The sequence below is a fragment of the Sciurus carolinensis genome, chromosome X, assembly GCF_902686445.1.
Source record: "Sciurus carolinensis chromosome X, mSciCar1.2, whole genome shotgun sequence".
NCBI lineage: Eukaryota > Metazoa > Chordata > Mammalia > Rodentia > Sciuridae > Sciurus > Sciurus carolinensis.
The window spans coordinates 41,569,623-41,583,846 of NC_062232.1; the positions used below are offsets into that span (position 1 = coordinate 41,569,623).

The 14,224-nt window shown below is 36.5% G+C and overlaps 1 protein-coding gene across 3 annotated transcripts in view; it reads right to left on the reverse strand.

The window, feature by feature from the left end:
• Nucleotides 1-1,990: 1,990 nt before the first annotated feature.
• The window catches only part of Rragb (Ras related GTP binding B), a 30,556-nt gene continuing 18,322 nt past the window's right edge, over nucleotides 1,991-14,224 (reverse strand). The window contains exons 7-11 of one of the 3 annotated variants that reach the window (XM_047535686.1): nucleotides 12,404-12,499; nucleotides 10,121-10,243; nucleotides 7,435-7,526; nucleotides 6,305-6,420; nucleotides 1,991-3,386 (exon numbers count right to left, since the gene is read on the reverse strand). In XM_047535686.1, coding sequence (XP_047391642.1) covers nucleotides 3,289-3,386; nucleotides 6,305-6,420; nucleotides 7,435-7,526; nucleotides 10,121-10,243; nucleotides 12,404-12,499 — 525 coding nt within the window. In that variant the 3' untranslated portion in view covers nucleotides 1,991-3,288. The remainder of the gene's footprint in view (nucleotides 3,387-6,304; nucleotides 6,421-7,434; nucleotides 7,527-10,120; nucleotides 10,244-12,403; nucleotides 12,500-14,224) is intronic. The other 2 variants (XM_047535683.1, XM_047535684.1) reach the window with 2 other exon arrangements.

Below are 14,224 nucleotides of genomic sequence, written 5' to 3' on the forward strand. Positions count from 1 at the left end.
TTTCTTTAGGGGACTAAAGTTAAACATGACTCTGTATTTGTCAGCTTTTTCGCCACTGTGACTAAAAGACCTGACCGGCACAATTATAGAGTAGAAAAAGTTTATTTGGGGGCTTACTGTTTCAGAGGTCTCACACACAGCAGGTTTCATTCCTTGGGGCTCATGGTGAGACAGGACATCATGGTGGAAGAATGTGGTGGAGGGAAGCAGCTCATATGATGATCGGGAAGCAGATGCTATTCGCCAGATACAAAATATACCCCAAATCCATGCCCACAATGTCCCACCTCCTCTAGCAATACCCCAGCTTTCCATTACCACTCACTTAGTCCCATCAGATTAATTCATGGATTGGGTTAATGCTTTTATAAACCAATCATTTCTTCTCTGAATCTTCTTGCAGTGTCTCACACATGAGCTTTTGGGGGATACCTCACATCCACACCATAACATTCCACCCCAGCCCCCAAAAGATCACACTCATCTGACAATGCAAAATACATGTAATCCATTTCCAAGAGTTCCTGTAGTCAACATTTCTGAGACTGTTCAACGTTCGAGACCCCAAAGTCTTCTCTGAGGCTCAAGGCAATCTCACATTGTGAGCTCCTGTAAAATTCAAAGCAATTTACAAGTACCCAATATATATTGGTACAAAGTAAACATTTCCATTCAGTAAAATAGGAGCATAGAAAGAAGGGATAAAATCAAAGCAAGACTGAAATTCAGCTGGGTAAACAAGTTCTGTAGTTCTGTCTGACATCTGGAGTACATGTTATGCCAAAGGGCTTGTGTAGCTCCGCCCTGCGGCCCAAGTGGCCTTTCTGTTCGCTTGTCTCAGCTCAATTCCTGCAGCCTTCCTCAGTGGGCATTCCATGGCACTGGCATTTCTTAATCTTTGGGGGTCTCCACTGCAGCTTTGGCTTCTTCTTCACATCTCCATGCATCACCCTCTCAGGTGTTGCCCGCAATACTCTAACCCTGCTATACTTTGCCTGGCCTCCCAAGGCTTCCTTTGAAATCTTAGTGGAAGCTTCCATGATAACCTAACTCTAGCTTCCTGCATTCCTGCACAACTAGCACCATGTGTTTGATGTCCAGGTCTGCTGCCATCTCAAGCTATAGCCAAAACTTCAAAGACCCCGGGCACAGAAGCCTCTGAGTGCCTGGGTAGTAGAGCATGTTGAAAGAATGTCCTAGGTCTCCTTATGCAAGAAGGGTACTCCACTGGTCTCATCTCAAAAGAATTTTCAACTTTATTCCCTTGAGCCTGAGACAGGTGTGGGCTTACCAGCTCCTGAGGTGCCCTCAAGCCATCTTTATTATTGTCTTTGGTCAGTCTTTAGCATTTCTTTAGTGGTAGTAATGTCTTTAAGGACTGCAACTTCCTTAGCCTCAGTTTTACTCCCACCTATCAAGTCTAAGTTTTTAAATATTTTCTGTTCTGCTTTCTGCTCCTGAATATCACAATAAATTTGCCTAAAAGCTACCAGTAATATCCATGCCACCACCTAAATGCTAAGCTGTCTAGATATTTCTTCCACCAGATTAATAAGTCCATCACTTTTAAAATCAGTCTCACAAGTCTCAGAATATGGGCAAAATGCAGACAACTTCTCGGTCAGAACATAACATGAATGGCCTCTAGTCCAATTACCAACTACCAACTACCAATAGTGTTCTCCTTTTCCTCTAAACCCTCTTGAGCCCTGTCTTCACTGTCCACATACTATTGGCATTCTGATCATCTAAGTTCCCACCAGAATTAAGCTCTGCTTACAACAATCTAAAGCATTCCCAGCTTGCACTACTAAACATCTCAAAATTTCTCCCACCAATTCCAAAAAGTGCAAAAATCTTGTGAAACACATGGTCAGGTTAGTCACAGCACCAACCCCACTTCTCGGTACCAATTTCTGTATTAGTCAGCTTTTTTATGGTTGTGACTAATACCTGACCAGCACAATTATAGAGTAGGAAAAGTTTATTTGGGGGCTCCTAGTTTCAGAGGTCTCAGTCCACAGACAGCAGGTTCAATTTCTTGGGGCTGAAGGTAAGGCAGGATACCATGGTGAGAGTGTTGTGGAGGAAAGCAGCTCACATGATGATCAGAAAGCAGAGAGACTCTATTCACAAGATACAAATATATACCCCAAAGTCACACCCCCAATACCCAGTCATACGCCAGCTTTCAGATACTGCTCAATTAATTCCATCAGGTTATTAATTCACTGATTGGGTTAAGACTCTCATAACTCAATCATTTCTTCTCTGATCTTCTTCCATTGTCTCACATGCGAGCTTTTGGGGGACAACTCATCAAACTCCCAGCTTATAAAAGGTTTTCATAGAGTTCTACTAGAATAATGAAGTTACATCCCAAGAAGTGCTATGGAATATATAAAATTAACTGTTGCTGGACCTTGAAGAAAGATTTCATCTCATAAATCCTCATACATTTCCCATCCACTTATTATTTATTCCTTCTTGAGTTGTATCCTGCAACAGACCTTCAATCCAGATGCTTTGGACATGGATTATTAGCAGCTTCCCCAACTGCTGTCAGTCCACGTAGCCATGGCAAATTTTCTTTCCAAATTGCTTTCACATAATTCTCGTGCTCAATTGTTCACAATGCTTTCCTAGTTCTGACTGCATTTAGATACTGTATGTCTAAACTCTTCTGTCTAGCTTTAAGGCTATAATTTGGCTCCATTCTTCCATCCAACATTGTCTCCTTCACTAGGATAATTGTGCAATTCTGTCACTCTTTCTTAGGGCAGAGATGAAGAAACAAGGGGAAAAAAAACAGACACTGAAATCCCTAACAGCAAAAGTTTATTTACAGTTGAAGTTAAGGAATATTTTAATGCATGCTGAGAAAACAGTAATATTCAAACTTATAGGTTACTATCTACTGAGGAATACAAGAGGATGCTGGGAAAGGCTTTGGCATACACAACTACTGAAACCAAGTTATCAGAACACTTAAACACTATTAGAACCAGATTATCACAACATTTAAACACTATTAGAACCAGATTATCAGAACACTTACATATATCACCTACTTTTATGTTACACCAACTTTAAGGACAGTTCACCTAACTCCTCACTGGCTATTTGAGTAAATAGCATTCAAAGTTAAACATTAAGACTAGGGACTAGAGAAGAAACACAGAAGTGGTAAGCATCAGAACATTTCAGGGCCTACACATATAAATACGACATTAAGATTAATTAATAAACAGTGTTTTAATTTTTGTGTGAAATAGTATTAAGCAATGTTTAGCGCATGAGAAGACACTGCTTTGGTCCGTCCACTCTTTCCAGCTTTTCAAAATGTTTCCTGGCATTGCGGATGTTGATCAGAGTAGCTGCAGAAGCTGAGGGTAGGAGTGGGGAAATACACAGCAGAATAAATATGGGGAGCCAAAGGAATGTTTAACTAGTAAAACAAATACACAAAAGAGAGCCAAATCCTTCAGTGTATGTCACAGAGAACATATACGAAAAGGCACTTCCAAGCTATCAAAGTTTAATCTTTCTGAAGGACATCTGCTCATATTCTAAACACAAAATTTAGGTTTGGGACTAACAGAATAAAATCCATTACCTTATGTTATGCTTTAATATTAGCCTAGTATAGGAAAAGTCAGTAAATGATAGAAAATTTAAACTTCTAGAAATAGTGCAAAAAGTTTTATCTCAATGTTTGTAGTACATATGGCTATTATACTTCCCTTAATGCACATAACAGAAAGATGGGAATGTGTGGCACACAGGATTATGCAATGACATAAAACTGGCATTTAAAAGTTCAGAGGTTATATAGACCATCCTTTGAAAAATCTTTAACACAACCCTAAAGACTTTAAAGAGAAACTGAAGAAGACCTTAGAATATGGAAGGACTTCCCATGTTCTTGGATAGGCAGAATTGATATCGTCAAAATGGCCATACTACCAAAAGCACTATACAGATTCAATCCAACTACCATTAAAATTTCAATGACATTCTTCAAGGAAATAGAAAAAGCAGTCATGAAATTCTTTTGGAAAAATAAGAGGCCCAGAATAGCCATGGCAATCCTTAGTGAGAAAAACTAAGTAGGAGGCATCACAATACCAGACCTAAAATTATACTAAACAACTATAATAACAAAACTAACAAGGTATTGGTACCAAAATGGGCATGAAGACCAATGGAACAGAATAGAAGATGCAGGAACAACCCCCACCCCCAAATTCAATTACCTCATACTAGATAGAGGTACCAAAACCTACATTGGAGAAAAAATAGCCTCTTCAACAAATGGTGCTAGGAAAACTGGAAATCCATATGTAGTAAAATGAAATTTAACCCCTCTCTCTTACCCTATACAAAACTCAACTCAAAGTATATCAAAGACCTAGGTATTAGACCAGAAACCCTGCACATACTAGAAGAAAATATAGGCCCAACAGTCCAACATATATGCTTAGGATCTGACTTCCTTAACAAGACTTCTAAAGCACAAGAAGTAAAGTCAATAATCTATAAATGGGAGCTGGGGTTGTGGCTCAGTAGTAGAGTTCTTACCTGGCATGTGTGAGGCACTGAGTTCGATTCTTGACACCATATGTAAATAAATAAAAAAAGGTCGATTGACAACTAAAAAATGTTTTTTAAAAATCCATAAATGGGATGGCATCAAACTAAAAAGCTTCTTTTTAGCAAAGGAAATAATTGAGAGCCTACAGAATAGGAGAAAATCTTTTCCACCTGCACCTCAGACAGAATATTCATTTCCAGGATATAAAAGAACTCAAAAAACTTAATATCAAAAAAAATCCCAAAAAACAAAAGAACAAAAAACAAAACCCCAATCAGTAAATGGGCAAAGGAATTGAACAGACACTTTACAGAAGAAATATGAATGGTCAACAAATATATGAAAAAATGTGCAACATCTCCAGCAATTAGAGAAATGTAAATTAAAACTCCAGTGAGATTTCATCTTACTCCAGTCAGAATGGCAATTATTCAGAATACAAGTAAAAATAACTGTTGGTGAGGATGTGGAGAAAATGGCTCATTTATACATTGCTGATAAGACTGCAAATTGGTGCAACCACTCTGCAAAGCAGTATGGAGATTCCTCACAAAACTTGGAATGACCCAATTATCCTACTCCTTGGTATATACCCAAAGTACTTAAAAACCAGCATACTATAGTGATGTAGCCACATCAATATTTATAGCAGTTCAATTCACAATAGCTAAGCTATGGAGCCAACCTAGGTGCCCTTCAACAGATAAATGAATAAAGAAAATGTGGAATACTACTCAGTCATAAAGAAGAATGATTTTATGACATTTGCCTGAAAATGGATGAATGTGGAGACCTTCATGCTAAATTAAATTAGCCAGTTCCAAAAAGCCAAAGGTCAAATGTTTTCTCTGATATATGGAAGCCACCCACAATAAGGGGGAGAGGAGAAGGAAAGAATAGAAGTTCAGTAGATTAGACAATGGAGAATGAAGGGAAGGGAGAGGGGATAGGGAAAGGAAATGAATGAATCTGACATAACTTCCCCATGTACATGAATGCCACCATCATGTACATCCCTAAGAATGGGATCCTAACTAGAATAAGATATATTCCATGCTTGTATAATTATATCAAAATGGATTCTGCTGTCATGTATAACTAAAAAGATCCAATAAGCATAAATCATGGTTGGCTTCTCTTTTCTTTAAAATTCCTAGTTTTAGTCACTTGCTTTCTGAAGTTCCCATGAAGAAAAACACCAGACCCTAGAGGTAAAATTATTTTTCAGCTTCAAAATGTGTCTACTAAACAAAAACCCCTATTCACCACTGTTACTAATTTTTTTATTATAGTAAAATTTACATATAATTTACCATGCTAACCTTTTTTTTGGGCGGGGGGAGTACCAAGGATTAAACTCAGGGGCACTAGATCACTGAGCCACATCTCCAGCCCAGCCCTATTTTGTATTTTATTTAGAGACAGGGTCTCACTGAGTTGCTTAGCACCTTGCCTTTGTTGAGTCTGGCTTTGAACTTGTGATCCTGCCTCAGCCTCCCAAGTTGCTAGGATTAACAGGCATGTACCACTGTGCCCAGCCATGTTAACCATTTTCAAGTGTATGATTGAGTATGATTAAGTATTTTCATATTGTTGTATAACCATCCCCAATGTAAAATAGTTTTTAAATATCTAGTAAAGTACTACCTCTAGGGCAGGTGCTTAAAGAATATGTGGCTTTGAATATATGTCATGTAAATTTAAACTTACGAATGGATGGATCAGACATCACAACCATCACATAAGTGTTAGATGTAAAGATGTCAATGAAAGCAGCAAAGTTAGAGTTCCTGACTTCCATACTCTGGAAAGAGGCAGCCAACTTGCTATAGAAGAAAGGAATAAAGTGGTTAAAGAAAATAAAATAGTAACAATATAAGAAGCTCTTATCTTTTAAGTTAAACATTTTAATAATATTATTATACCTTAATTTATCATGTGAAAGTTTACAAGGGAAGTCTAAAATTGAATTTAACATGTTTTAGAGTGTGACTGGAATGGAAAGTAGGCTAGGATGTGATATTGACTAAGAAATGAAAATAGGCTTAGATCTAGATCTATGTTGTAAAATCATGTGAAAAATGACTTCTCTAATATTTAAGAAGCATCCTTCTTTGGATTTTCTCTATCTTGGTGATTAATACTTATATCTGTTTGATGTTACATTTATATTCAAGAAATTGCCCCATTTCTTTGAAAATGAACAAGGCAATTATATTTGTTTGTTATTTGCTATTTCTTCTTGAAAAATGTTAGCATAAACACTCCAGAAAGTCTCAAAGTATACTAAGGTGTAAAGCAGGTAAACTTATCCCTACTCTAGGCATCAAGGTTTTATCAGGTAAGAATTTGATTTTAAATCTTTGCTTAATTATGATGTTCAGCCATTCGTTCTCCCTCTATTTGTAATATTGAAGCTCAAGTTTTCTTTAATCAAAGCAGATACACACCATAATTAGACATTTCTAAACTCTCTTCTGTATCATTTCTGAATCAGTATCTCGCTACTTCAATTACTATAGTTTTATAAGTCAATTTTGGTATTTCGTAGGGCAAAGTCTCTTTCTTTTCAAAACTCTTTGATTATTCTGTTTATTTCTTTCCAAATAATACTAAACACGTTTCATATTTCTCAAATGCTTCTGTATTAGTTGAGTTTGCATGAAAGAACAATGATCTGTATTTCAGTCAACTGCAGGCTCCCCTTGGAGTTCAATTTTCTTTTTGATTTATACAATCATTATGAACATAGAAGTTCAGTCAACAACTATAGTTATTTGAACTTCTCAAAAATGATTTTTTTCCAGAAATTAATATATCATACCTATAAGATCTCTTACCTGCAGCTTAGCTTGAATTGCTTAATAATGTTGCTGATTTTCTCAAATCTATGGGCATCACGCTGCTCTTTACACTGATAATGAGAAATCACCTGTGAAAAGGAACATTGTTCTTTGAATCCAGGCAAAATACTCATATAACCCTCTGCTGTTACTCAAAGCAGATATTTGTTAGTTTCTTGATCACCTGGCTTACCATCTTCTCTCTGTCTCATATCTTTTTTAAGATTGTATGTGATTTCAAAATCCATCCAGATGACCTATTCAGTATTGTTTGGTTATAACATTATTAGATCATTTAAGTATTCTACATATTGTCTTTGACTTATGATCGTTCAATTTTTGACTTTATAATTGTGTGAAAGTGATAGGAATTCAGTACAAACCATATTTTAAATTTTCCCATGCTAGGGATATATGATACTGATAATCTCTTCTGATGCTGGGCAGCAGCAGTGAGCCATAACTCCCAGATAGCCACAAGATTATAAGTGTAAACAACAGATACATTTCAGTGTACTTGTGTTGCTAAGCTATAATGTTTGGTACATTAGGTCCATTAAATGCATTTTCAACTCACAGTGGGTTTATCAGGACACAAACCCATCCTGAGTCAAGGAGTAGCTGTATTTTGATTCACTGATGTTCATTCTCAATTTTTAATTTAATTTTTAATTCTCAACATTTAATCATTAGATGTTCACCTTATTTCAATATTTCACAGGATGATCTTTGATTTTAAAAACACAGGAAACAAGGAAAATAAATTAAAATCTCTAACCATTCTTTTTTTTTTGGGGGGGGGGGGGAGTACTAGGGACTGAACTCAGGGGCACTCAACCACTGAGCCACATCCCCAGCCCTATTTTGTATTTTATTTAGAGACAGGGTCTCACTGAGTTTCTTTAGCACCTCACTTTTGCTGAGGATGGCTTTGAACTCATGATCCTCCTGCCTCAGTCTCCTGAGCCACTGGGATTACAGGCAAGTGCCACTGCACCCAGCCCTATCCATTCTCGAAGTGTTATTAATGTATTTAACTTTAATGAAGTGTATAACCAAGTAGCTTTGGGAATTATATTTAAGAAGCCTAACTAGATGATTTCAACCCTTGAGAACTGACTATCCTTAAATGAATCTACTCAGGGTAAATACCCACACCAGTTAAAAACCTGAAAATACTTTCCTTAACACTTTCAGATTTTAGTAAAATCATATAAGTACCCTAAAGGTCAAATGCAATATTTCTAGTAGAAAGCAAAAATGAGTCAATTGCCAAAAGAAAATTCACAGGGAAATACCCTGAGATAACATGAAACCTTCAACTTATAATTTGCATAACAAAGAGAAGGACAGATCCACCTTGCTTGACTTATCCCCCTCAGTAAAAATTGTCAATCACATTAAAGCTTGGTCATCAAGAGAAACAAAAGCTACCTGTTATTGTCATTGAGTAATAGAGTTCATGTTAGGTTATCCTCTATGACCATGTGTAGATGTGGCAGGGGAATACAGCAGAAGCAGAGTCCTGTTGTGTCATGCATATTGAGACAGATGGAATAGTTTACTTGCTTGCTGTCACTCACACTAGCAGGAAAAAATGGGTTTGGAGTAGTAATTTCAAGAAAGTAATCCATGCCACTGGACTGAGGCAGAAATTCACTCTAGTTAGGACTCCTTACCTCAGTTACATCAGCTAGCAGGCAGGATGGCTCCACAGTGCTGCTACGACTATAAGTAATATTTCTACAAAGGAACAGAGGAATTGTACTTTATAATCTCTACCCTCTGTTGTTATAGTATCAAAGGGAACCAACATTTAATAGTTCACCAATTCTACATCAAAGCTTATGATATGTGCTTAACTTTACCATATCCCATTTTAATCTACATGATAAACCTATGATACAGATAAGTTTTATCCCCATTTTAAAAAAGGGGAAACAAGCTCAGAGAAACTAAGAAATGCATCTAAAATTACCAAGTAGTGGTAGAATTCAGAAACAAATTATTTACTGGGAGCTGCTCTTAGAGTTACATTTCCTAAGCTAGTTAACAATTACTTATTTATCCATTGTGTTGTAACATCTCAAATTATTTTCTATCACTGCTATTAAAAATTATTCATAAAGATAATACTAGCTTTTGCATCTTCTATTCAGGGCTGTACAAAACAGTGTGGTCTTATACAGTTTCTAAGTTCAATTTATACAAAAGTAAAAGTACCAACATGCATCTTTTCCCCTTAAATTCTCCATCTGCTCTTAGCTACATCACTGAGTTGACCATTACTTCTCTTCCATGTTAAAAAGTTTTCACCTCAGTCTTTTGGAGAAAAGAGAGGGAAAATAATTATCTCAAAAGGACAATACCCTAAATTTAATAATAAAAGTCAGGAGGAAATAGGAATCCTTCATCACAAATAAATGGTTATTAGCAGAAATAATCTAAACCCTCTAATACAGTCTACCTGCAAAAATCTATGGTTTACTAGTTGCCAAAGAGCTAAACACCAAAGGACTTCTTTCAGATCACTTGTCAACAATATTACTTTATAAATAGGGCTGAGTATGCTGAAGTAATGACACAAGGGAAAAAGTTTCTTCTTAAAACAGAAACGTGCTATTCTCTGTTCCTGAATAGAAGGTACAGTGTGAAATATATCTTTAAAACAAAAAGTTCTTACTAGAAAAGTAGCTCTCTCAAACAGAAGTACTTCATCAGCCTCAATAATTTCAGCAAAATTCCTTAGATTCATTTCCAGCTGCTGAACATTGGGAATCAGCTGATAAACAATGCTGGACCAAGCCTAACAGAACAGAAGCACAATGCAGTATTAGTAACAGGCAGCAAGTCCCAGACCTTTGAAATGAGTAAATACACTACCACATACAAACAGCAAAATATGATGACAATTGAATCCCAAATACTGACATTAAATATAACACAAATGAAATGAGAAAATGAAGCTAATATTTGATTTTTATTTTTGAATTGAATATTTTTAAGTTGATACACTTTTTTGAAATGCTGGAGAAACTTCTTTCCATTGATAATTAAAAGTAAACAAATGATTTAATGCCATTATGTTGCCTTAGGAAAAAAGTAGCAAAATATGATCTACTGTGTTAAAAAGCTTTTAATCTGGACCTTTGACAAACATTTAAATCCAACAGTGCAAATTTCTTTAAAGATCAGAACCTAATAATGCTATATGAAACATACCCACAAATCAATTTTGTGAAAATATCAGAGCCACGTGGACAAATGGCTCCTCCCTTCAATGGTGTAATATACCATTCCAAGAGAAACTAGTGGCATTATCATTCCCAAAAGTTCGTTGTCATGTGGAAAAATTATTGATCCAACTGAATTTTAAAATCCATTGTGTGTTTGCCTAAAACTGACTTCATCCAGAGGAGTATGGCTAATGTAAGCAGTTGAAATTATCCACACCCTCCCTCTATTCTCTTAAGACCCTTTTATTTGTATTTCCATTATAATACTTTCTTCACTTTCATTCCAACTTGACTGGTTAGGTGTACTTTCTTCTTCTCTCCCCTACTAGACAGCAGGAACCTGATCTTAGTCAGCTGGGTATGCAAGAGCATCAAGCAGATAGGCAATGAGTGCTTGTTGAATAAAACTTAATATAAAAATTTAAGTCAGTTCTATGCAACATTGATGTAAGGAATAGTAGTGCCATGTCTCTGTTCCAATTAGTTTTATTACTTAGGCATAGGGGTTCAGGTTCCAAGTTCCCAGGTCGGTGTTAATGTCACTGCTGAATTTACCTTGGAGAAGGCACCAAAGCTAACCACAGCAGAGACATTGTCACTCACAGCAGTGTTGTGATTAGCCAATTGTCTTTGGTCGTGTTATGTATTGCCATCCTTCACACCGCAGTTGGTTCTTATCAGTGCGTCATGTCCATCCTTATTCACGGTTACCTGTTCTATGGGAATAAGGCTTTGAGAAATTCGGCCCATATTAATCTAGAACAGTACTTCCTAGACAGGTATCTCAAAATGATGTTATTAGAGTGAGGCTGGGTCAACATAATATTGGGGAAAAAAGTGAATGAGTTTAAAAAATGGCTATTTTTAAAGTCCAATGGCTTTTCTCCTTGGCAAGTCAGGTTTCTGTGCTTCTGGTTGTAGACACTTGTCAGATGCAGTTGATACTGAGGCTCTAGCTATCAATGACAGAGAAGGATCCTTTGCCACCCAGAGTCAGACTTGTCAATGGATACCAGAAGCAGTCTGAAGGAAAGGTCTGACCACAGGAGGATCCAAAAGGAGACAGTCCTTAAATCACTAGATCAGTAGGAAAAAGGGAAGAAGCAGGAGCTTATGTGCCAATAGGTAATTTCAGCTTCATCCATACAGAATTATCGTTATAACCTCTACAATTACTTCAAGCAGTGTGGTATCCATTCCAGCAAGGGGAACAATCCTGGTTGAAAGAATGCTGGTCTCCATTCTGGCATGAAAGTTGAAGCTACTGTACACTAGGCATAACATGTCTCATTCTAAGATTCCCTTCTCCAGTCTCTCCACTAAGTATTTTTCAAACTTAGGTAGGCTAGCTTATATCATTATCATGTAGAGGTACCTGTATACAAGATACAACTCAAATCAGCATTGAGACCACAACAGGTCAAAATGGATGATGGCCAGTGAGTAAAATTTCTCTTTCACAAAGCTCAGTATCAAATTAATCATACCCAAACTGGCTAGTTCAGTGTGAATTGGTAACAATGTCGACCCAATGTAAGATCAAAACCAAAATCTGTTAATGTTAAGTTTGGTACTCTTCAAACAATTTGTTGCAGATTATTTCATTTTTTAGTACAACATATCAAGATGGATATGAAATTGTTTAAATTTCAATTTCTTTCAATTTTGTTAATATTCTTCTAGCTCTTTTTCATGCTCTTAAAATGAAAGAACTTAGGAAACATACACACCTTATAGAGAGTTTCATCCCAGATAGATGTTCGGAAACAAGAACATTCCAATGGGCGAGACAAACGCCTCAGGTCTTCTTCTCGCTCTTTAAAAATCTGAATTAAATGGTCCAACATACTGATCAGCATAACAGCTCTCCTCTTTGACTGCAAAATCTATGATGTAACTATTTCAACATATTTTAATCAGGAGCTTTTGTTCCTTAAGAAGAATTTGGAGTATGTACCTTATTTCACAAACTGGAATGACAGAAATTATTTCAGGACACATCTAAAAGTGCTAATGGTTACTAGAATTCTTCAGGATTATACTGTGCGTGCTCTATACACATTGGAAGCACTATAATGGAAAATAAAATTTATCATACAGAGGAATCTTAAAATATCTAACACTCCAAATCATTAAATCTGGGTAATTGTAAGAGTCATACCCATATCGAGATTTTGTAAATCAAAATTTAATTTAATCTTTTAATATACATTTCTCCCAAATATGTCTATTCATATATATTATTTACATATGCACTGTACATATTTCAACATATAGATATAGCTCCCCCACATACATGCAAATATCTACCAATCTTGGATATGTTTCTATGTACATATGCTCATATGTACATGGGGAAAACCTTTATAGAGGTGTATATACACAGCTATTTTTCCATGAGTGAATGGATTGGGAGCATGTGCATGATGGTTAATTTTTGTGACAATGTGACTAGGCCAGAGAACCCAGGCATTTGGTCAAACATCAATCCAGATGTTGCTGTGATGATATTTTTGAAGAGGTTAACTTTTAAAGAAGCTGACTTTGAGTAAAGCAGATTACTTTCTTTAATGGGGGTGGGACTCATCCTCTCAGTTGAAGGTCTTAAGAGAAAGTTCCACTACTGAGAAAAATGGAGCTCTACCTACAGACTGCCTTCAAACTCTAACCGTAATATCAACTTTTTCACAGGTCTCTAGTCTGTTGGCCTGCCCTGCAGATTTCAGACTTGCAGTCTCTATAATAAAGAGAGCTAATTCCATAAAATTAATAACTCTTCTTTCTTCCCTCTTTCAGTCTCTCTCTCCATTTCTGCATACCCATACACACACATTCTATTAGTCCTATTACTCTGGAGAAACCTAGTACAGATGTTAGCACTGATTGTGGGTTCTAGAGGAGAATTTTAAGGATGAGTCTTCTCAATTGGTTTTTGGGGTTTCTGGGATCATTTCTCTAATTTGATTAGAGTTAAAGGTGCTAATAAATTCTATTTCTGGTAGTAAAGAGAGCACAGTGATGTGGCAGAAGAGATACATAAAATACTACCACTGAATATTCCTAATCAAATACTTGTAAGAGCCAAGGTTCTAGGTGAGCATGTATATAACTAAATATTTTTGTCAAAACGATGAGTATGTAATGAAATTGGCTGGCTGATCCTAACTATGCTGGACCAAGTCAGGAAAGAAAAAGACAAGGTCAGAAGTTTCAATCCCCAGTTTAAGCACCATATAAATAATTCCATATTTTCTCTACGTGCCCTAAAAGAAACACATAACCCCCTTAGCTGCAGAACTAAGACTGCTGAAAACTAAACTTGGATTCTCGTCCTGTAAGTGGATAAATCACAATGCAAATTTAATTCCTAACCAAGCAGAGTATTTTCTGTTAGGGTGCTGACTGAAAGAATGGGATTCTGGAAATTGGAATGAGGGTCATATGGGAAGATCTTGATGAAGATTAGGACACTGAACTCCTAAATTCTCATGAGTGTTTGCAAACAAAAGCAGTCACTCCATTGCTATTTAAAATTAAGGCTACTTTGCCTA